The sequence below is a fragment of the Oncorhynchus gorbuscha genome, linkage group LG03 (genome assembly GCF_021184085.1).
Source record: "Oncorhynchus gorbuscha isolate QuinsamMale2020 ecotype Even-year linkage group LG03, OgorEven_v1.0, whole genome shotgun sequence".
Taxonomy (NCBI): Eukaryota; Metazoa; Chordata; class Actinopteri; order Salmoniformes; family Salmonidae; genus Oncorhynchus; species Oncorhynchus gorbuscha.
In genome coordinates this window covers 93,920,625-93,946,274 of record NC_060175.1, presented here as the reverse complement: position 1 = coordinate 93,946,274, position 25,650 = coordinate 93,920,625, and the positions used below count along the sequence as shown (strand labels likewise).

The 25,650-nt window shown below is 46.4% G+C and overlaps 1 protein-coding gene across 1 annotated transcript in view; it reads right to left on the bottom strand.

Moving 5' to 3' along the window:
* Positions 1-25,650, bottom strand: part of LOC124032265 (low-density lipoprotein receptor-related protein 1-like) — a 265,328-nt gene that overhangs the window by 23,372 nt on the left and 216,306 nt on the right. Inside the window, exons 57-70 of the mRNA XM_046344528.1 lie at positions 23,984-24,167; positions 23,557-23,642; positions 21,420-21,539; positions 20,894-21,081; positions 19,084-19,289; positions 15,785-15,973; positions 15,495-15,643; positions 14,225-14,318; positions 13,809-13,925; positions 12,944-13,063; positions 12,590-12,712; positions 11,974-12,099; positions 11,551-11,667; positions 6,552-6,658 (exon numbers count right to left, since the gene is read on the bottom strand). Coding sequence (XP_046200484.1) covers positions 6,552-6,658; positions 11,551-11,667; positions 11,974-12,099; positions 12,590-12,712; positions 12,944-13,063; positions 13,809-13,925; positions 14,225-14,318; positions 15,495-15,643; positions 15,785-15,973; positions 19,084-19,289; positions 20,894-21,081; positions 21,420-21,539; positions 23,557-23,642; positions 23,984-24,167 — 1,926 coding nt within the window. The remainder of the gene's footprint in view (positions 1-6,551; positions 6,659-11,550; positions 11,668-11,973; positions 12,100-12,589; positions 12,713-12,943; positions 13,064-13,808; positions 13,926-14,224; positions 14,319-15,494; positions 15,644-15,784; positions 15,974-19,083; positions 19,290-20,893; positions 21,082-21,419; positions 21,540-23,556; positions 23,643-23,983; positions 24,168-25,650) is intronic.

The window sequence follows — 25,650 nt, the reverse complement described above, 5'->3', positions numbered from 1 at the left end:
GGGGTAAGTTGAGACGATGGCCATGGGGTAAGTTGAGACGATGGCCATGGGGTAAGTTGAGCCGATGGCCATGGGGTAAGTTGAGCCAATGATTGAGCCAATGGCAAGTTGAGCAAATTTAAGTGTTCTCTTCCCAGGTATAATACAAGGCATTTTCACTGGGATATGAAGTAACAACAGGGCCTGGCCTATGTTACAAATGTTTAAAACAAGTTAAAGTGTTTGTTAGGTGTTAAACTTTGAACAATTTAAAGACCAAATTGTGTTGAATTGTGTTTGGGAATTAGAGAAATAAAGAAGGCAGTGGTAATATTTCATTCAGCACAGAAATTTGTAGACGGCTTAACTTACTCTGTCCTGTGGCTTAACTTACTCTGTCCTGCGGCTTAATTTACCCTGTCCTGTGGCTTAACTTACCCTGTCCTGCGGCTTAATTTACCCTGTCCTGCGGCTTAACTTACCCTGTCCTGTGGCTAAACTTACCCTGTCCTGCGGCTTAACTTACTCTGTCCTGTGGCTAAACTTAGCCTGTCCTGTGGCTTAATTTACCCTGTCCTGTGGCTTAACTTACCCTGTCCTGCGGCTTAACTTACTCTGTCCTGTGGCTAAACTTAGCCTGTCCTGTGGCTGTCATGTTTGTCATTTATTATCATGTCTCGTCCCTGTGCTCCCCATTCTATTCGTTTCCCTCTGCTGGTCTTATTAGGTTCTTTCCCTCTTTCTATCCCTCTCTCTCCCCCTCCCTCTCTCACTCTCTCGCTCTCTCTTCTCTCTATCGTTCCGTTCCTGCTCCCAGCTGTTCCTATTCCCCTAATCATCATTTAGTCTTCCCACACCTGTTCCCGATCCTTTCCCCTGATTAGAGTCCCTATTTATTCCTTTGTGTTCCGTTCCTGTCCCGTCGGTTCCTTGTTTAGTATTCACCGTGCTGTGATTGTGTTTCGCCCTGTCCTGTCGTGTTTTTTGCCTTCATCAGATGCTGCGTGTGAGCAGGTGTCTCTGTCAACTACGGCCTGCGCCTACCCGAAGCGACCTGCAGTCTGTGGCCGCTTCTCCTGTTATTCCCCTCTACAGACTAGAGGATGTCTGTTATTCCCTGTTTGGACTTGAATAAACTCTGTTTCTGTTAAGTCGCTTTTGGGTCCTCTTTCACCTGCATAACAGAAGGAACCGACCAAGGAATGGACCCAGCGACTTCAGACGCTCGTTACACTGCCGTCGAGATCCAAGGAGCCATGCTCGGCAGACACGAGCAGGAATTGTCTGCTGCTCGCCATGCCGTGGAGAACCTGGCCGCTCAGGTTTCCGACCTCTCTGGACAGTTCCAGAGTCTACGTCTCGTGCCACCTGTTACTTCCTGGCCTGCCGAGCCTCCAGAACCTAGGGTTAATAACCCACCTTGCTACTCCGGGCAGCCCACTGAGTGCCGCTCCTTTCTCACGCAGTGTGAGATTGTGTTCTCTCTCCAACCCAACACATACTCTAGAGAGAGAGCTCGGGTTGCTTACGTCATTTCACTCCTTACTGGCCGGGCTCGAGAATGGGGCACAGCTATCTGGGAGGCAAGGGCTGATTGCTCTAACAAGTTCCAGAACTTTAAAGAGGAGATGATTCGGGTTTTTGACCGTTCAGTTTTTGGTAGGGAGGCTTCTAGGGCCCTGGCTTCCTTATGCCAAGGTGAACGGTCCATAACGGATTATTCTATTGAGTTTCGCACTCTTGCTGCCTCTAGTGAGTGGAACGAGCCGGCGCTGCTCGCTCGTTTTCTGGAGGGACTCCACGCAGTGGTTAAGGATGAGATTCTCTCCCGGGAGGTTCCCTCAGATGTGGACTCTTTGATTGCTCTCGCCATCCGCATAGAACGACGGGTAGATCTTCGTCACCGGGCTCGTGGAAGAGAGCTCGCATCAACGGTGTTTCCCTGCTCCGCATCGCAACCATCTCCCTCCTCTGGCTTTGAGACTGAGCCCATGCAGCTGGGAGGGATTCGCATCTCGACTAAGGAGAGGGAACGGAGGATCACCAACCGCCTGTGCCTCTATTGCGGAGTTGCTGGACATTTTGTTAATTCATGTCCAGTAAGAGGCCAGAGCCCATCAGTAAGCGGAGGGCTACTGGTGAGCGCTACTACTCTGGTCTCTTCATCTAGATCTTGTACTACTATGTCGGTCCATCTACGCTGGACCGGTTCGGGTGCTACATGCAGTGCCTTGATTGACTCTGGGGCTGAGGGTTGTTTCATGGACGAAGCATGGGTTCGGAAACATAACATTCCTTTCAGACCGTTAGACAAGCCTACGCCCATGTTTGCCTTAGATGGTAGTCATCTTCCCAGTATCAAATTTGAGACACTACCTTTAACTCTCACAGTATCTGGTAACCACAGTGAGACTATTTCTTTTTTGATTTTCCGTTCACCGTTTACTCCTGTTGTTTTGGGTCATCCCTGGCTAGTATGTCATAATCCTTCTATTAATTGGTCTAGTAATTCTATCCTATCCTGGAACGTTTCTTGTCATGTGAAGTGTTTAATGTCTGCCATCCCTCCCGTTTCTTCTGTCCCTACTTCTCAGGAGGAACCTGGCGATTTGACAGGAGTGCCGGAGGAATATCATGATCTGCGCACGGTCTTCAGTCGGTCCCGAGCCAACTCCCTTCCTCCTCACCGGTCGTATGATTGTAGTATTGATCTCCTTCCGGGGACCACTCCTCCTCGAGGTAGACTATACTCTCTGTCGGCTCCCGAACGTAAGGCTCTCGAGGATTATTTGTCTGTGTCTCTTGACGCCGGTACCATAGTGCCTTCTTCTTCTCCGGCCGGGGCGGGGTTCTTCTTTGTTAAGAAGAAGGACGGTACTCTGCGCCCCTGCGTGGATTATCGAGGGCTGAATGACATAACGGTTAAGAATCGTTATCCGCTTCCCCTTATGTCATCAGCCTTCGAGATTCTGCAGGGAGCCAGGTGCTTTACTAAGTTGGACCTTCGTAACGCTTACCATCTCGTGCGCATCAGAGAGGGGGACGAGTGGAAAACGGCGTTTAACACTCCGTTAGGGCATTTTGAGTACCGGGTTCTGCCGTTCGGTCTCGCCAATGCGCCAGCTGTTTTTCAGGCATTAGTTAATGATGTTCTGAGAGACATGCTGAACATCTTTGTTTTTGTCTATCTTGACGATATCCTGATTTTTTCTCCGTCACTCGAGATTCATGTTCAGCACGTTCGACGTGTTCTACAGCGCCTTTTAGAGAATTGTCTCTACGTAAAGGCTGAGAAGTGCTCTTTTCATGTCTCCTCCGTTACTTTTCTCGGTTCCGTTATTTCCGCTGAAGGCATTCAGATGGATTCCGCTAAGGTCCAAGCTGTCAGTGATTGGCCCGTTCCAAGGTCACGTGTCGAGTTGCAGCGCTTTTAGGTTTCGCTAATTTCTATCGGCGTTTCATTCGTAATTTCGGTCAAGTTGCTGCCCCTCTCACAGCTCTTACTTCTGTCAAGACGTGTTTTAAGTGGTCCGGTTCCGCCCAGGGAGCTTTTGATCTTCTAAAAGAACGTTTTACGTCCGCTCCTATCCTCGTTACTCCTGACGTCACTAGACAATTCATTGTCGAGGTTGACGCTTCAGAGGTAGGCGTGGGAGCCATTCTATCCCAGCGCTTCCAGTCTGACGATAAGGTTCATCCTTGCGCTTATTTTTCTCATCGCCTGTCGCCATCTGAGCGCAACTATGATGTGGGTAACCGTGAACTGCTCGCCATCCGCTTAGCCCTAGGCGAATGGCGACAGTGGTTGGAGGGGCGACCGTTCCTTTTGTCGTTTGGACAGACCATAAGAACCTTGAGTACATCCGTTCTGCCAAACGACTTAATGCCCGTCAAGCTCGTTGGGCGTTGTTTTTCGCTCGTTTCGAGTTTGTGATTTCTTACCGTCCGGGTAGCAAGAACACCAAGCCTGATGCCTTATCCCGTCTGTGTAGTTCTTCTGTGGCTTCTACTGATCCCGAGGGGATTCTTCCTTATGGGCGTGTTGTCGGGTTAACAGTCTGGGAATTGAAAGACAGGTTAAGCAAGCACTCACGCACACTGCGTCGCCGCGCGCTTGTCCTAGTAACCTCCTTTTCGTTCCTGTTTCCACTCGTCTGGCTGTTCTTCAGTGGGCTCACTCTGCCAAGTTAGCTGGTCATCCCGGTGTTCGAGGCACTCTTGCGTCTATTCGCCAGCGCTTTTGGTGGCCGACTCAGGAGCGTGACACGCGCCGTTTCGTGGCTGCTTGTTCGGACTGCGCGCAGACTAAGTCGGGTAACTCTCCTCCTGCCGGTCGTCTCAGACCGCTCCCCATTCCTTCTCGACCATGGTCTCACATCGCCTTAGACTTCATTACCGGTCTGCCTTTGTCTGCGGGGAAGACTGTGATTCTTACGGTTGTCGATAGGTTCTCTAAGGCGGCACATTTCATTCCCCTCGCTAAACTTCCTTCCGCTAAGGAGACGGCACAAATCATTATTGAGAATGTATTCAGAATTCATGGCCTCCCGTTAGACGCCGTTTCAGACAGAGGCCCGCAATTCACGTCACAGTTTTGGAGGGAGTTCTGTCGTTTGATTGGTGCGTCCGTCAGTCTCTCTTCCAGGTTTCATCCCCAGTCTAACGGTCAAGCAGAGAGGGCCAATCAGACGATTGGTCGCATACTACGCAGCCTTTCTTTCAGAAACCCTGCGTCTTGGGCAGAACAGCTCCCCTGGGCAGAATACGCTCACAATTCGCTTCCTTCGTCTGCTACCGGGTTATCTCCGTTTCAGAGTAGTCTGGGTTACCAGCCTCCTCTGTTCTCATCCCAGCTTGCCGAGTCCAGCGTTCCCTCCGCTCAAGCGTTTGTCCAACGTTGTGAGCGCACCTGGAGGAGGGTGAGGTCTGCACTTTGCCGTTACAGGGCACAGACGGTGAGAGCCGCCAATAAACGCAGGATTAAGAGTCCAAGGTATTGTTGCGGCCAGAGAGTGTGGCTTTCCACTCGCAACCTTCCTCTTACGACAGCTTCTCGTAAGTTGACTCCGCGGTTCATTGGTCCGTTCCGTGTCTCCCAGGTCGTCAATCCTGTCGCTGTGCGACTGCTTCTTCCGCGACATCTTCGTCGCGTCCATCCTGTCTTCCATGTCTCCTGTGTTAAGCCCTTTCTTCGCACCCCCGTTCGTCTTCCCTCCCCCTCCCGTCCTTGTCGAGAGCGCACCTATTTACAAGGTACATAAGATCATGGACATGCGTTCTCGGGGACGGGGTCACCAATACTTAGTGGATTGGGAGGGTTACGGTCCTGAGGAGAGGAGTTGGGTTCCGTCTCGGGACGTGCTGGACCGTTCACTCATCGATGATTTCCTCCGTTGCCGCCAGGATTCCTCCTCGAGTGCGCCAGGAGGCGCTCGGTGAGTGGGGGGGTACTGTCATGTTTGTCATTTATTATCATGTCTCGTCCCTGTGCTCCCCATTCTATTCGTTTCCCTCTGCTGGTCTTATTAGGTTCTTTCCCTCTTTCTATCCCTCTCTCTCCCCCTCCCTCTCTCACTCTCTCGCTCTCTCTTCTCTCTATCGTTCCGTTCCTGCTCCCAGCTGTTCCTATTCCCCTAATCATCATTTAGTCTTCCCACACCTGTTCCCGATCCTTTCCCCTGATTAGAGTCCCTATTTATTCCTTTGTGTTCCGTTCCTGTCCCGTCGGTTCCTTGTTTAGTATTCACCGTGCTGTGATTGTGTTTCGCCCTGTCCTGTCGTGTTTTTTGCCTTCATCAGATGCTGCGTGTGAGCAGGTGTCTCTGTCAACTACGGCCTGCGCCTACCCGAAGCGACCTGCAGTCTGTGGCCGCTTCTCCTGTTATTCCCCTCTACAGACTAGAGGATGTCTGTTATTCCCTGTTTGGACTTGAATAAACTCTGTTTCTGTTAAGTCGCTTTTGGGTCCTCTTTCACCTGCATAACAGTGGCTTAATTTACCCTGTCCTGTGGCTTAACTTACCCTGTCCTGCGGCTTAACTTACTCTGTCCTGTGGCTAAACTTAGCCTGTCCTGTGGCTTAATTTACCCTGTCCTGTGGCTTAACTTACCCTGTCCTGCGGCTTAACTTACCCTGTCCTCTGGCTTAACTTACCCTGTCCTGCGGCTTAACTTACTCTGTCCTGTGGCTTAACTTACCCTGTCCTGTGGCTTAATTTACTCTGTCCTGTGGCTTAACTTACCCTGTCCTGCGGCTTAACTTACTCTGTCCTGTGGCTTAACTTACCTCATACACGGGAATAAGTTGTGCCAAGAGACAATTTTTTTGGGACACGCTATGTTTTCAAAACTGTAATATTTACATTAATTCAGATTATTTCCAGGTGTACGTACACACCGTCCTGAAATATATGTAGATATCTTTGTTTGAATATTTGCCTTGACGGAGTGATGCTGAATGTTAAGAATTGCTCAACTTACCCCACTCTCCCCTACAGTATGAGTCAGTAGCGTTATCTATTACACATGTGTCTAACTCAGATATGTTGCTATGGTTGAGTCAGGTGTGTTACCTCATCAGATCCGTCAGCACAGTCATGGTCTCCATCACACTTCCACCTCCCAGCGATACAGCGTCCGTTGGTACAGGCAAACTCACTCTCTGAGCACTGCCGTGGGACTGTAAAGATACAGCAACGCAGGTCTCACATAACAAACATTATACTGTATAGCTTAGCTGGAAATGGTTTCCAAATACGTGTTGTTTTTAGTAAATGTCCAAATTCACAGGGGAGAGAGTACTGTACAGAACACCTCATAACAGACCACAACACAACACCTCACAACAGACCACAACACACCACAACACCTCATAAGACACCACAACGACACCTTATATCACCTCACAACACACCACAACACCTCATAAGACACCACAACACACAATGACACCTCATAACACCTCACAACACCTCACACCACACCACATTACAGCACCTCACAACAGACCACAACACATCACACAACACACCACAACTGACCACACCACAACACACATCACCTACCCTCACACCACAACACATTACAGCACCTCACAACACCTCGCAACACAACGCAACAGACCACAACACAACACAACACACCACCTCATAGCACAACACATTACAGCACCTCACACCACAACACCTCACAACACACCACCTCACACCACACCACACCTCACAACACAACACTTCAGCTCACAACCCAATACAGCACCTCACACCACAACACCTCACAACACACCACCTCACACCACACCACACCTCACAACACAACACTTCAGCTCACAACCCAATACAGCACCTCACACCACAACACACCACCTCACACCACACCACACCTCACAACACAACACTTCAGCTCACAACCCAATACAGCACCTCACAACACACCACCTCACACCACACCACACCTCACAACACAACACTTCAGCTCACAACCCAATACAGCACCTCACACCACAACACCTCACAACACACCACCTCACACCACACCACACCTCACAACACAACACTTCAGCTCACAACCCAATACAGCACCTCACACCACACCACAACACACCACAACTGACCACACCACAACACATAACATCACAACACATTACAGCACCTCACAACACACCACACCACATTACAGCACCTCACACCACAACACCTCACAACACACCACCTCACAACACCTCACACCATAGCACCTCACACCACAACACACCACCTCATAAGACACCACAACACCTCATAAGACACCACAACACACCACCTCACAACACCTCACAAAAAGACACCATGACACCTCATAACACCTCACAACACATTACAACACACCACAACACCTCACAACACAACACCTCAGCTCACAACCAACCACAACACATCACAGCACCTCACACCACAACACACCAACTCATAAGACACCACAACACCTCATAAGACACCACAACACACCACCTCACAACACACCACAAGACAGCACATCACAACACACCACCTCATAACACCTCACAAAAAGACACCACACACCTCATAACACCTCACAACACATTACAGCACAACACACCACAACACCTCACAACACAACACCTCAGCTCACAACCAACCACAACACATCACAGCACCTCACACCACACCACAACACATCACAACACCTCACAACACATTACAGAACCTCACAACACCTAACATCACAACACATTACAGCACCTCAAACCACAACACAACAGACCACCTCACAACACCTAACATCACAACACATTACAGCACCTCACACCACAACACAACAGACCACAACACACCACAACACCTCATAGCACAACACATTACAGCACCTCACACCACAACACCTCACAACACACCACACCACATTACAGCACCTCACACCACAACACCTCACACCACCTCACACCATAGCACATCACAGCACCTCACACCACCTCATAAGACACCACAACACCTCATAAGACACCACAACACACCACCTCACAACACACCACAAGACAGCACATCACAACACACCACCTCATAACACCTCACAACAAGACACCACGACACCTCTATAACACCTCAACACATTACAGCACCTCACACCACAACACAACACCTCACAACACAACACCTCAGCTCACAACCAACCACAACACACCACAGCACCTCACACCACACCACAGCACCTCACATCACAACACACCACATCACAGCACCTCACAACACACCACAGCACCTCACAACACACCACAACACCTCACAAAAGACAACACACCACCTCAACACATAACAGCACCTCACAACACACCACAACACCTCAGCTCAAAACAACACATCACACCACATCACCTCACCTCACAACACACCACAAAAACACACCTCACAACAAATCATAACACACCACCTCACAACACACCACCTCCCAACAACATCATATTACTCCAGTGCTAGCCTCTCTACACTGGCTTCCTGTTAACTTCACTAGGGTAGGGGGCAGCATTCTGAATTTTGGATGAAAAGCGTGCCCAAATTAAACCGCCTGCTACTCAGGCCCATAAGCTAAGATATGCATATAATGAGTGGATTTGGATAGAAAACACTCTAAAGTTTCCAAAACTGTTAAAATAATGTCTATGAGTATAACAGATCTGATTAAAGCTTCTCTAGTGTCTGAGTTATTTACTCTGGAAAATAAGAACCTAACACAAGGTTCCTGGCCACCGTGCTTCTACATCTGCATTGCTTGCTGTTTGGGGTTTTAGGCTGGGTTTCTGTATAGCACTTTGTGACATTAGCTGATGTAAGAAGGGCTTTATAAATACATTTGATTTGAACACAACAACCCACAATACCTCACAACACAACACCTCACAACACCTCACCTCAACAACTCACAACAAAAACCACAACAATACCTCACAACAACACACAATACCTCACAACACCACAACCCACAACACCTCACAACACAACAACCCACAATACCTCACAACACAACACCTCATAACACAACACCTCACAACACCTCAACAACCCACACCAAAAACCACAACAACACCTCACAACAACACACAACACCACACAATAGCTCACAACACAACAACACCTCACAACAACACACAACACCACACAACACAACAAACCACAACACCTCACAACACACCACAAGCAGGGACACATAGAGGGAGGCCAAACAATGATGGTGAAATGAGAGCTCCAGAGATTGAATAGAAGATGTCCTAGGTGCCTGATAAACAACATTGCATCTTTACTGAAACTGGTAAAAAAGCTGTGTGCTTTTCACTCTGCTTATTTTGTTTTACTTTTTACCCCTTTTTGTCCCCAATTTTGCGATACCCAATTGGTAGTTAGTCTTGTCCCATCGCTGCAACTCCAGGAGAGGCGAAGGTCAAGAGCCATGCGTCCTCCGAAACACGTCCCCGCCAAGCCACACTGCTCACTTAACCCAGAAGTCAGCCTCACCAATGTGTCGGAGGAAACACCGTACACCTGGCGACACATTTCAGCGTGCATGCGCCCGGCCACCACAAGGAGTCGCTAGAGCGTGATGAGACAAGGACATCCCAGCAGGCCAAACTCTCCCCTAACCCGGACGACGCTAGGTCAATTGTGCTCCCAGCACAACTGGGAAGGTCCCAGAAGTTAACGTCTTAGAAAATAAGTCATCAACTTTGTTGAGTACAGTGGCCTCAGGTGGTCATGTAGGAAATTACAATACTTGATTGTAGAAAAAAGCCCTACTTTTGACCTGTCACTGTCTGAGGAGATATCAGAGGGACTGGGTTGAAATGGACAGCATCAGACATATATATGACTGCAATGGGAGGGGAGGAGCAGAGTGACATTAGGGGTTGGGTTGAAATGGACAGCATCAGACATATACATGACTGCAATGGGAGGGGAGGAGCAGAGTGACATTAGGGGCTGGTGAAATGGACAGCATCAGACATATACATGACTGCAATGGGAGGGGAGGAGCAGAGTGACATTAGGGGCTGGTGAAATGGACAGCATCAGACATATACATGACTGCAATGGGAGGAGGAGCAGACAGCATCAGACATATACATGACTTGGGAGGGGAGGGTTGGGTTGAAATGGACAGCATCAGACATATACATGACTGCAATGGGAGGGGAGGAGCAGAGTGACATTAGGGGTTGGGTTGAAATGGACAGCATCAGACATATACATGACTGCAATGGGAGGGGAGGAGCAGAGTGACATTAGGGGTTGGGTTGAAATGGACAGCATCAGACATATACATGACTGCAATGGGAGGGGAGGAGCAGAGTGACATTAGGGGTTGGGTTGAAATGGACAGCATCAGACATATACATACTGCAATGGGAGGGGACTGCAATGAAATGGGACTGCAATGGGAGGGGAGCAGAGTGACATTAGGGGTTGGGTTGAAATGGACAGCATCAGACATATACATGACTGCAATGGGAGGGGAGGAGCAGAGTGACATTAGGGGTTGGGTTGAAATGGACAGCATCAGACATATACATGACTGCAATGGGAGGGGAGGAGCAGAGTGACATTAGGGGTTGGGTTGAAATGGACAGCATCAGACATATACATGACTGCAATGGGAGGGGAGGAGCAGAGTGACATTAGGGGTTGGGTTGAAATGGACAGCATCAGACATATACATGACTGCAATGGGAGGGGAGGAGCAGAGTGACATTAGGGGTTGGGTTGAAATGGACAGCATCAGACATATACATGACTGCAATGGGAGGGGAGGAGCAGAGTGACATTAGGGGTTGGGTTGAAATGGGGATGGTTGAAAGTGGAGACCTACCTCTGGCTCATGCCAACAGGTCAGTGAGAGGGAAATGAAAGGTAAACATTAGATGAGGTGGGACACATCACAGATGAGTTAAGGACAAACTAAATGACAATGTCTCAGTGTGTGTTACAAAACATCTACAGACACTGGGAAGCAAAACAAACACACAAGAATCAAACAATTGATATGGGGTCACAAGGATCGTGTAACAGGAATGACAGAGAGACATACCACACTTGTCCTCGTCCGAGTTGTCCCCACAGTCGTTGTCATAGTCACACTGCCAGCGACCCGGGACACAGCGGTTGTTCTTACACCTGAACTGGTATGGCTCACATGTCCTCTCATCTACACAGAGACAAGGGTCAGACCCTCAGCTCTATAACACCACAGTACATACAAACCGTACAGGAGGTTAACACCATAGCATGAACCTTCATAGAGGAGATAAATACCCCTCTACAATACACATATGATCTTGTTGGCAATCTCAAGGGTTGTTATAGTGAATTCAGAGAGGGAGAGAGTGAATTTTGTATTAAAGTGTAATGGATGCTGTACCGGTCCTCTAGATTCTACGGTGAGGATCCAGAGATATGCTTTGTAGCCCTTGTTGGAGCTTTCCGTTTCCTGTGTGACAGACAGAACACTCACCACACTCTTCTTTGGGTTCGTCAGATGAATCTCCACAGTCATCCTCCCCGTCACACTTCCACCGGGCCGGGATGCAGCGACCAGAGTCCTTACAGCGAAACTCATCCACACCACACGTCATCTGGGCTGGAGGGGGAGGAGAGGAGGGGTGGGATAGGGGGGAGGGGGAGAGGAGGGGGAGGAAAGGAGGGGTAGGAGAGGGGAGGAGTGGGAGAGAAGGGGGAGGAGAGGAAGAGGAGGTGGGATGGGGGGGTTAGGAGAGGGGACTGACTGAGGCTTATCACAGGCCAGATGACAGACTGAGTATAAAGTGGAAGGAGGATGAGGTCTGAAAGATCTAGTGCATCTGCAATTCATTATGTTTGTTTGTTTATTCCATGTGTAACTCTGTGTTGTTGTATGTGTCAAATTACTACGCTTTATCTTGGCCAGGTCGCAGTTGCAAATGAGAACTTGTTCTCAACTAGCCTACCTGGTTAAATAAAGGTGAAATAATAAAAATAGTTTGTTATGTTAGCAGAAACAGGTATTCTACTGCAACATGGATATTGAACTTGATATTCATGTCTGTCATTATTCTAGAATAGTCCTCTGAAACAAAGGAGTGGTGTCTTACTGCAGTTTGCTGGTTCGTCCGATCCGTCCAAACAGTCATTGTCACGGTCACACACCCAGACACGAGGGACACAGCGCTTGGTGATGGCACACTGGAACTGGGTGGGCGCACAGGTGACCTCGGCTAGAGGGAGCGAGAACAGACAGACGACTGTTACTGACTGGAGAGAGCAACCCATAACAACAGTATATTTCTTATTTAACATTCATCTATCCAGGTTGGTCTCTCTGAAATACAATCTATTTTACATAGAGACCATGTGCAACACAGCAGCATCACCATACTACATGTATAACATGCAGTAAAGCATGCAGATGAGGAGATAGGAAGGAAAAAGAGGAGGTGTTGACTCACGGCAGTCCGTCTCGTCCTCGCCTTCTCCACAGTTGTCCTGTCCGTTACAGCGGAAGATTCCCGGGATACAGCGGCTGGGGTGGGAGCACTTGAACTGACTGGGCAGACACACGTGGATATCTGGAGAACAATCACACATAGACAGACACAAGACGTGTCAGAAAGACGACAGAGGATGACAGACACAAGACGTGTCAGAAAGACGACAGAGGATGACAGACACAAGACGTGTCAGAAAGACGACAGAGGATGACAGACACAAGACGTGTCAGAAAGACGACAGAGGATGACAGACACAAGACGTGTCAGAAAGACGACAGAGGATGACAGACACAAGACGTGTCAGAAAGACGACAGAGGATGACAGACACAAGACGTGTCAGAAAGACGACAGAGGATGACAGACACAAGACGTGTCAGAGAGATGACAGAGGATGACAGACACAAGACGTGTCAGCGAGACGACAGATGATGACAGACACAAGATGTGTCAGAGAGATGACAGATGATGAGACAAGACGTGTCAGAGAGACGACAGAGGATGACAGACACAAGACTTGTCAGAGAGATGACAGACAAGACGTGTCAGAGAGACGACAGAGGACTGGTAGGAATAGATGTTAGGGGGTGAAGATTTGAAGGACAAAGAACGAGGCAGAGAGAGAACGATGCATAGAAAGAACGAGGCAGAGAGAGAACAAGGTATAGACAGAAGGGGGAGGAGAGAGGGAAAGAAAGAGTATGGGGGTGAGAAAGAAATATATAGAGAGTGAGAGAGAAAGAGAGAGACAGACAGACAGACAGACAGACAGACAGACAGACAGACAGACAGAGAAACAGACAGAGAACATAAAAGAGTATGTACCACAGTTGGCCTCGTCCGAATGATCCTGGCAGTCGTTGTCCCCATCACAGATGTAAGCTGGGTTGGTACAGATGCCTGTCCCACACTGGAACTGGCCTGGCCGGCATTTGAACTTAGCTACAGGGAACAACGGAGTCAGAGGTTATTTCAAAGTCTGAAACAGGCCCATAGCAGTTTCACCAACCATCTTCCTCTCCTACCCTGTCGTCTCAGCCACCACAACCTCAGATCCCCGCAGAAACATACATGAGACTTTGCATCCACATACTCCTCATTCACTTATCATCATTTACGTAGCACTGGCTTTGCCAAGGTCGTGGGTTCAATTCCCACAGGGACCACATACGCACACTAGAAATGTATGCAGTCACTGTACTATACTGTAGTCACTTTGGATGAAAAAGTGGCTCACTCACGGCATTCTGCTGGCTCGTCCGAGTGATCCCCACAGTCGTCCTCCGTGTCACACTTCCACCAGAAGGGGATGCACTTGTCGTTCTTACACACAAACTGGACAAGGAGAGGAGAAGAGAGGAGAGAGGAGTCGCTGCTGTTTTTATCTGTTCCTAAGGCTAGAACTGAGATTGTTTCCCAATCTTTTTCACATAATGCCCCTTCATACACGTATGATCTTGTTGAGAAGGGAGGAGGAGAGAGGAGAGAGGAGGGAGGAGGAGAGAGGAGAGAGGAGGGAGGAGGAGAGAGGAGAGGATGAGGAGGAGGAGAGGAGGGAGGAGGAACAAGGAGGGAGGAGAAGAGAGGAGGAGAGAGGAAAAAATAGGAGGAGAGGAGAGGAGAGAGGAGAAAGGACGAGAGGAGAGATTGGCGAGAGGAGGAGAGAGTAGGCGAGGAGGAGAGAGTGGGCGAGGAGGAGAGAGTGGGCAAGGAGGAGAGAGTGGGCAAGGAGGAGAGAGTGGGCGAGGAGGAGAGAGGAGGTAGGAAGAGAGAGGAGGGACGAGAGAAGGAGAAAGGAGGGTAGGAAAAAGAGGAGGAGAGAAGTAGAGGAGGAGAGGATAGAAAAGAGGAGAGAGGGAGGAGAGAGGAAGAGAGAGGAAGAAAGGAGGAGAAAGGTGGGAGGAGGAGAGGAGGAGAAAGGAGAAGAAAAGAGGAGAGAGTATGAGACAGGAGGAGAGAGGAGCAGAGAGGAGATGAGGACAACGTTCACAGTCGCTGCTGTTTTTTCTGTTCCTAAGGCTAGAACTGAGATTGGGAAACAATTTTTTTCACATAATGTCACTTTATACACCTATGATCTTGATGAGAAGGGAGGAGGAGAGAGGAGGAGATATGAGAGGACGAGATGAGAAGGGGGGAGGAGAGAAGGAGGAGAGGAAGAGAGAAGAGGCGAGAGGAAGAGAGAGGAGGAGAGGGGATGGAGGAAGAGAGAGTAGAGAGGACAGAGGAGGAGAGAGGAGGGAGGAGGAGAGGAAAGGAGAACAAAGGAGGAGAGGAGAACATAGAAGAAGAGGAGAGAGGAAGAGAGAATGAGAGAGAAGGTGAGAGGAGCAGAGAGGAGGAGAGAGAGAAAGAGAGTGAACGCAAGCTGATGACACACTGTACAGTAGGTACTGTGGAGATAATTATGCTTAATTAACCAATCACAAAGCAGTCCCCATTCCACAAAAGGCTCTGCTGCCCCCTAGCTGTCTGGCCCCCCTATGGCCATATCATCACACAGTCCCTCACCTGGCTGGCAGTGCAGTTGGACATACAGGTGCGTCCATCGTTGGCCAGGTAGAAGTTGGTGGGACAGGCACACTTGTAGCCCCCTCCAGGGCTCAGCAGACACAGGTTACTACAGCCACCGTTGTCTGTCTGGCACGGGTGGTTAAACACTGGAACCATAGCAGGGAGAGGGAGACTGTTTCAACTGGAACAACTACATTGGGTGTGCGTGCTTGAGTGTGGTTGTGTGTGAGTATGTGTAAGTGTGTATGTGTGTGTGTGTATGTGTGTTGTACATGCGTATCTCGTACCCTCAGGCTGGCGGTAAGGGTGGTAGATGTGGATGTCCATGGGCCGGTGGAGGGTAGTGACCAGGGTGGTCTTGTTGATACCCAGGGTCTTGTGACACCTGTTGATGGACTTGGTCTCCCAGTCAGTCCAGTAGATGTACTCCTCAAACAGAGTCATGGCGAAGATGTGGGGGACGTCCTGGGTAAGCACTGTGGACACAAACACACAGCCATACAGTACTGAGGCAATTAGTATCACATTACACTAGGTTTTACCTGGCCACCACATGACTTGACCAGGAAAACCTGGGTCCAAGACATTTTCCTAGTCAGGTCATAACTCTGGGGGCCATAATTACATCACAATGTTGTCAGTCAAATAACCCATGGGCACACAATGCCCAACGACCAACACAAGGAAAATGGATATGGAGCATTAGACATTCATGACAGCATGACAGTACCTCACAACTTTATATCCAGGTTATGTAGCATCACTACCTTTTTCTCTGGGTTATGTAGCATCACTACCTTATCTCTGGGTTATGTAGCATCATTACTATCTATGGGCGAGGTCAGTACAGGTGCATCAAAGCTGGGACCGAGAGACTGAAAAACAGCTTCTATCTCAAGGCCATCAGACTGTTAAACAGCCACCACTAACACTGAGTGGCTGCTGCCAACACACTGTCATTGACACTGACCCAACTCCAGCCATTTTAATAATGGGAATTGATGGGAAATGATGTAAATATATCACTAGCCACTTTAAACAATGCTACCTTATATAATGTTACTTACCCTACATTATTCATCTCATATGCATATGTATATACTGTACTCTACATCATCGACTGCATCCTTATGTAACACATGTATCACTAGCCACTTTAACTATGCCACTTTGTTTACTTTGTCTACAAACTCATCTCATATGTATATACTGTACTCGATACCATCTACTGTATGCTGCTCTGTACCATCACTCATTCATATATCCTTATGTACATGTTCCTTATCCCCTTACACTGTGTATAAGACAGTAGTTTTGGAATTGTTAGTTAGATTACTTGTTGGTTATCACTGCATTGTCGGAACTAGAAGCACAAGCATTTCGCTACACTCGCATTAACATCTGCTAACCATGTGTATGTGACAAATAAAATTTGATTTGATTTTTTGATTTTTGATTTGGTTATGTAGCACTATTACTATCTCTGGGTTATGTAGCATCATTACTATCTCTGGGTTATGTAGCATCATTACTATATCTGGGTTATGTAGCATCATTACTATATCTGGGTTATGTAGCATCATTACTATCTCTGGGTTATGTAGCATCATTACTATATCTGGGTTATGTAGCATCATTACTATATCTGGGTTATGTAGCATCATTACTATCTCTGGGTTATGTAGCATCATTACTATCTCTGGATTATGTAGCATCATCTCCATCTTTATATCTGGGTTATGTAGCATCATTACTATATCTGGGTTATGTAGCATCTATCTACTATCTTTATATCTGGGTTATGTAGCATCACTACTATCTCTGGGTTATGTAGCATCACCACTTTATATCTGGGTTATGTAGCATCATTACTATATCTGGGTTATGTAGCATCACTACTATCTCTGGGTTATGTAGCATCACCACTTTATATCTGGGTTATGTAGCATCACTACTATCTCTGGGTTATGTAGCATCATTACTATATCTGGGTTATGTAGCATCATTACTATATCTGGGTTATGTAGCATCACTACTATCTCTGGGATATGTAGCACCATTACTATCTCTGGGTTATGTAGCATCACTACTATCTCTGGGTTATGTAGCATCACTACTATCTCTGGGTTATGTAGCATCATTACTATCTCTGGGTTATGTAGCATCACTACTATCTCTGGGTTATGTAGCACCACTAATTTATATCTGGGTTATAGAGCACCATTACTATCTCTGGGTTATGTAGCATCACTACTATCTCTGGGTTATGTAGCATCACCACTTTATATCTGGGTTATGTAGCATCATTACTATCTCTGGGTTATGTAGCATCACTACTATCTCTGGGTTATGTAGCACCACTAATTTATATCTGGGTTATAGAGCACCATTACTATCTCTGGGTTATGTAGCATCACTACTATCTCTGGGATATGTAGCATCACTACTATCTCTGGATTATGTAGCACCATTACTATCTCTGGGTTATGTAGCATCACTACTATCTCTGGGATATGTCGCATCACTACTATCTCTGGGTTATGTAGCATCACTACACTCTCACTGGAATATGTAGCATCACTACTATCTCTGGGTTATGTAGCACCATTACTCTCTCTGGGTTATGTAGCATCATTACCTTATCAATGGGATATGTAGCATCACTACTATCTCTGGGTTTTGTAGCATCATTACTATCTCTGGGTTATGTAGCATCTTCTTAAATAAATCTACTTTGAAAGAAAAGTATACACCTCACACACATGGTTATGGGTTTAAAGAAAGAAGACACCTGTACCTTGTCAGATATACAGTTATAATGTATTACATTTAGAGTTTGCATTCCAATACTACACTTTATATACATCACAGAAGACAACAAAACTGTTCGGCATAGTTACGGCAGATTTTTTTGTGTGTTTTTTAAAAATAATGTTGAAAAATATCAATTACATTCCACCCATGAGGCCACTAGAGGGAGATTTGGTCATTTGACTGCAAGAACGGTGTCCACCTACAGAACCAAAATATTAATTTGCTTCAGGCAATGGGAACCATGGTCAGTCAGGTCAGGACAAGGCCCACAGAACACACATACAGAACACACACAGAACTTTGGATCCCAACTCTACTATGAAACCTCCATGAAGACAAAGACATGGGCGAGGTGATAAATCATCTGAAGGCATGCTTTGTGTGCAACGTGCTCTAGTGTCAAACTGAGGTTTGTGAATGTGAGGAATTCAAATCAGGAACTTCCTCTGTATCCCTGCATTGTTCTGCATGGCTGATTGGCTGACAGTAATTATGTATTGTTCTAAGTTTGGTAACAAGGTATTCAGACGTCATCCATGTGAGATCCTCACCAGTAGTCTGACAGAACAACAGTCTTCTTTCTCTCTCTCTCTGTCCATTGGGCCTGTGTACTGTGGCAGGGCTATCCCCAGCACCACTGTGACCTGGTCTATGGCATCATGTCGTGTGTGCGTTTTACATAATTACATAACCTATTATGCGACAGCGGTTTGATGTTCCATGAAGGCAATTGTAATGTAGTAATCTCTCTGTCTATGACAATATACATTACCCGTGTGTCTGTTAGTTCCGTCCAGGCTGGCGAACTCGATGTAGTCCTCTCTGGCGTCGGCCCAGTAGATGCGGTCATTGATTAAGTCCAGCGTGAGGCCGTTGGGCCAGGTGATCTTATCCTCTACAATCACACTTCTGTTGGAGCCGTCCATCCCGATCCTCCCTATATGCGGGTTGTCCCCCCAGTCTGACCAATACAGGTACCTGATGAACAGGACAGGGGACAGCATCATATTACACCATTACATTAGCATCACATTATTACACCAGCATCCCATTATTACACCATAAAATCAAAGATCACTTATTACACCATTACATCAGGATCACATTATTACACCATTACATCAGCATCCCATTATTTCACCATTACATCATCATCCCATTATTTCATCATTACATCAACATCATATTATTACACCATTACATCAACATCCCATTATTACACCATTACATCAAAATCCCATTATTACACCATTACTTCAGGATCCCATTATTACACCATTACTTCAGGATCCCATTATTACACCATTACATCAGCATCCCATTATTTCACCATTACATCAACATCATATTATTACACCATTACATCAACATCCCATTATTACACCATTACATCAAAATCCCATTATTACACCATTACATCAACATCCCATTATTACACCATTACATCAGCATCCCATTATTTCACCATTACATCAACATCATATTATTACACCATTACATCAACATCCCATTATTACACCATTACATCAGCATCATATTATTACACCATTACATCAACATCCCATTATTACACCATTACATCAGCATCATATTATTACACCATTACACCAGTGTCACATTATTACACCATTACATCAGCATCATATTATTACACCATTACATCAGTGTCACATTATTACACCATTACATCAGGATCATATTATTACACCATTACATCAGGATCACATTATTACACCATTACATCAGCATCCCATTATTACACCATTACATCAGGATCATATTATTACACCATTACATCATTGTCACATTATTACACCATTACATCATTGTAACATTATTACACCATTACATCAGGATCATATTATTACACCATTACACCAACATCCCATTATTACACCATTACATCAGGATCATATTATTACACCATTACATCATTGTCACATTATTACACCATTACATCAGGATCATATTATTACACCATTACATCAGGATCACATTATTACACCATTACATCAGCATCCCATTATTACACCATTACATCAACATCCCATCCCACACCATGGTCAGCGAAGAGGCCGGATCTCAATCCCATTGAGCACGTCTGGGGCCTGTTGGATCGGATGAGGGCTAGGGCCATTCCACCTAGAAATGTCTGGGAACTTGCAGATCCCTTTGTGGAAGAGTGGGGTAACATCTCACAGCAATAACTGGCCAATCTGGTGCAGTCCATGAGGAGGAGATGCACTGCAGTACATAATACAGCTGGTGGCCACACCAGATACTGACTGTTGCTTTTGATTTTGAACCCCCCTTTGTTCAGGGACACATTATTCAATTTATGTTAAACACATGTCTGTGAACTTGTTCAGTTTATGTCTCAGTTGTTGAATCTTGTTAATGCAAATATTTACCCATGTTAAATAAACACAGTTGACAGTGAGAGGATTTAGTTGTAGCCTCAATCTGGACATGTTGTCAGGAAGAATATCTGTCCTTAATATACCATTATATTTCATTATCATGTGACAAAGCTCCAGTCTCAGACCATGCAGGAGTTTCTAGTGCTGGGCTGTGCCTCTTACCCGTTGCGTACGTCCAAAGCCACAGCGCGTGGTTCCCTCAGGCCGGCGTTCACCAAGACCGACCGAAAGGTTCCATTGAGCTTGGACACCTCGATGGTGTCCCGCCCCTTATCACACCAGTAAAGGTTCCCTCCCACCCAGTCTACAGCCAATCCATCTGGGTTACTGAGGGAGGTCCGGTGCAGCACCTGGACAAGAGCCAATCAGAGAGTCAGATACTGGCTAACTGACCAACCAGAGAGTCATAGACTGGCCAACAGTCCAATCACAGCCACAGGAAGGCCAACTGTCCAATAAGAGAGAAATAAACTAGCCTACTGTCTAATGAGAATCACAGACCGGGGAAATGTCCAATCTGAAAGTTACTAACAGGTCAGTTGCCCAACCAGAGAGTCACAAACAGGTCAACTGACCAATCAGAGTCACTAACAGATCAATGGTACAATCAGAGTCAAGGACTAGCCAGCTGTCCAGCTGTCCTTAGACTCAATGAGAGAGTCACAGACCGGACAACCGCCCTACTTACCTCTATGTTACTGCCGTTGATGTTCATGCGTCGTATCATGGAGCCCTGAGTGGTCACGTCTGTCCAGTAGAGCATCTGTTCTGCATAGTGGAAGTCCAGAGCCACCGCATTGTTCAGGCCCTGGTATCCACACACATACAGTTGAATTCGGGAAGTTTACATACACCTTAGCCAAAAACATTTAAACTCAGTTTTACAATTCCTGACATTTAATCCTAGTAAGAATTCCCTGTCTTAGGTCATTAGGGATCAACACTTTATTTTAAGAATGTGAAATGTCAGAATAATAGTAGAGATAATTATAATAATATTTTTTTTTTTTTTTTACATTTCTTTCATCACATTCCCAGTGGGTCAGAAGTTTACATGCACGCAATTAGTATTTGGTAGCATTGCCTTTAAATGGTTTAACTTGGGTCAAACGTTTCGGGTAGCCTTCCGCAAGCTTCCCACAATAATTTGGGTGAATTTTGGTCCATTCCTCCTGACAAAGCTGGTGTAACTGAGTCAGGTTTGTAGGCATCCTTGCTCTCACACACTTTTTCAGTTCTGCCCACAAATTGTCTATAGGATAGTGGTCAGGGCTTTGTGATGGCCACTCCAATACCTTTCCTTTGTTGTCCTTAAGCCATTTTGCCACAACTTTGGAAGTATGCTTGGGGTCATTGTCCATTTGAAAGACCCAATCGCAACTAAGCTTTAACTTCCTGACTGATGTTTTCAGATGTTGCTTCAATATATCCACATAATTTTCCTGCCTCTTCAAGCCATCTGTTTTGTGAAGTGCACCAGTCCCTCCTGCAGCAAAACACCCCCACAACATGAGGCTTCCACCCCCCTGCTTCACGGTTGGGATGGTGTTCTTCGGCTTGCAAACATCCCCCTTTTTCCTCCAAACATAACAATGGTCATTATGGTCAAACAGTTCTATTTTGGTTTCATCAGACCAGAGGACATTTCTCAAAAAAGTATGATCTTTGTCCACATGTGCAGTTGCCGACCGTAGTCTAGCTTTTTATGGCGGTTTTGGAGCAGTGGCTTCTTCCTTGCTGAGCGATCTTTCAGGTTATGTTGATAAAGGACTCGTTTTACTGTGGAAATAGATAATTTTGTACCCGTTTCCTCCAGCATCTTCACAAGGTCCTTTGCTGTTGTTCTGGGATTGATTTGCACTTTTCGCACCAAAGTACATTCATCTCTAGGAGACAGAACGCGTCTCCTTCCTGAGCAGTATGATGGCGGCGTGGTCCCATGGTGTTTATACTTGCGCACTATTGTTTGTACAGATGAATGTGGTACCTTCAGGCGTTTGGAAATTTCTCCAAGGATGAACCTGATTTGTGGAGGTCTACAAAATGTTTTCTGAGGTCTTGGCTGATTTCTTTTGGTTTTCCCATGATGTCAATCAAAGAGGCACTGAGATTGAAGGTAGACCTTGAAATACATCCACAGGTACACCTCCAATTGACTCAAATGATGTCAATTAGCCTATCAGAAGCTTCTAAAGCCATGACATAATTTTCTGGAATTTTCCAAGCTGTTTAGATGCACAGTCAACTTAGTGTATGTAAACTTCTGACCCACTGGAATTGTGATACAGTGACTTATAAGTGAAATAATCTGTCTGTAAACAATTGTTGGAAAAATGACTTGTGTCATGCACAAAGTAGATGTCCTAATCGACTTGCCAAAACTATAGTTTGTTAACAAGAAATGTGTGGAGTGGTTGAAAACAAGTTTTAATGACTCCAACCTAAGTGTATGGAAACTTCTGACTTCAACTGTACATTTTAAATTGGTTATTTGGATCCATAAATTACATTACACATGCATTAATTTTGAACTCAAATTATATTTCATTTGCAAAGGATCCAAACATTCCAAAGATCATGCTTTGGATGTATATAATGTCTGGGCACCTAGTTATAGAAACAACAGGCATAGTCCCCTTAGTTCACCAAGCATACACACTGGAATACACACACATGCACGCAAACACAAGACATACATATTCACACTCCAGGATACAGGATACATGATACATCAGGTATCACTATCACTGATTATGAATAATCATAAAAACTGACACATGGTTAACATTTAGCTCAATGTTTCCACACAGTGCTTGTTGTCCCACCTGTTTTATCAGGGTGTAGTTGGAACCATCCAGGCCCAGCTTCCTCAGGTAGTACCGATTAGCAAAGATCAGGAACGGCTCCTCATCTGTAGAGAGACAGATTGGGGAAAGGGGCTCTGTCCATGGTTGAACTTGTCACAAAGAAAGACATATTTTTTTTGACTGAGAACACATACTCATTTATAGCAATGACCTGGAGACTAGTTACAAGGGAGAGGAGTGGGGATGAATGAGCCAATTGGAAGCTGGGGATGAATAGGTGGCCATAATGGTAGGAGGGTCAGGTTGGAATTTGAACCACTTACAGCTGGGCCATGTTCCTTGGGGCACACAATGGAAGACGTTTGAAAACATTTCGCAATGGAAAACGAAAATTAGACTTTGTTACTGGACCTTAAGTCCAAGACGTCCCCGCTGTTGGTCTTACCAGAGGTGGACTTGCAGATAGTAGGATTGTCAGGTCGTAGCTGGAAGCCCTCCACACAGAGACAGTGGAAGGATCCGTGTGTATTGATACAGCGCTGGGTACAGGGGTAGGACGTGGTACACTCATCTATATCCACACACATCTTCCCATCCCGCTTCAGCTGGAAGCCAGGGTGACACCTGCACTGTAGGGACCCAGGGGACACACAGACAACATGTCAATACACTAGAACACTGTAGAGACCCAGGGGACACACAGACAACATGTCAATACACTAGAACACTGTAGGGTCCCAGGGGACACACAGACAACATGTCAATACACTAGAACACTGTAGAGACCCAGGGGACACACAGACAACATGGCAATACACTAGAACACTGTAGAGACCCAGGGGACACACAGACAACATGTCAATACACTAGAACACTGTAGGGACCCAGGGGACACACAGACAACATGTCAATACACTAGAACACTGTAGAGACCCAGGGGACACACAGACAACATGGCAATACACTAGAACACTGTAGAGACCCAGGGGACAAGCAGACAACATGGCAATACACTAGAACACTGTAGAGACCCAGGGGACAAGCAGACAACATGTCAATACACTAGAACACTGTAGAGACCCAGGGGACACGCAGACAACATGTCAATACACTAGAACACTGTAGAGACCCAGGGGACACGCAGACAACATGTCAATACACTAGAACACTGTAGAGACCCAGGGGACACACAGACAACATGGCAATACACTAGAACACTGTAGAGACCCAGGGGACACACAGACAACATGTCAATACACTAGAACACTGTAGAGACCCAGGGGACAAGCAGACAACATGGCAATACACTAGAACACTGTAGAGACCCAGGGGACAAGCAGACAACATGTCAATACAGTAGAACACTGTAGAGACCCAGGGGACAAGCAGACAACATGTCAATACACTAGAACACTGTAGAGACCCAGGGGACACACAGACAACATGTCAATACACTAGAACACTGTAGAGACCCAGGGGACACACAGACAACATGGCAATACACTAGAACACTGTAGAGACCCAGGGGACACACAGACAACATGTCAATACACTAGAACACTGTAGAGACCCAGGGGACAAGCAGACAACATGGCAATACACTAGAACACTGTAGAGACCCAGGGGACAAGCAGACAACATGTCAATACAGTAGAACACTGTAGAGACCCAGGGGACAAGCAGACAACATGTCAATACACTAGAACACTGTAGAGACCCAGGGGACACACAGACAACATGTCAATACACTAGAACACTGTAGAGACCCAGGGGACAAGCAGACAACATGTCAATACACTAGAACACTGTAGAGACCCAGGGGACACGCAGACAACATGGCAATAAACTAGAACACTGTAGAGATCCAGGGGACACACAGACAACATGTCAATACACTAGAACACTGTAGAGACCCAGGGGACACACAGACAACATGTCAATACAGTAGGACACTGTAGAGACCCAGGGGACACACAGACAACATGTCAATACAGTAGAACACTGTAGGGACCCAGGGGACACACAGACAACATGTCAATACACTAGAACACTGTAGAGACCCAAGGGACACACAGGCAACATGTCAATACAGTATAACACTGTAGAGACCCC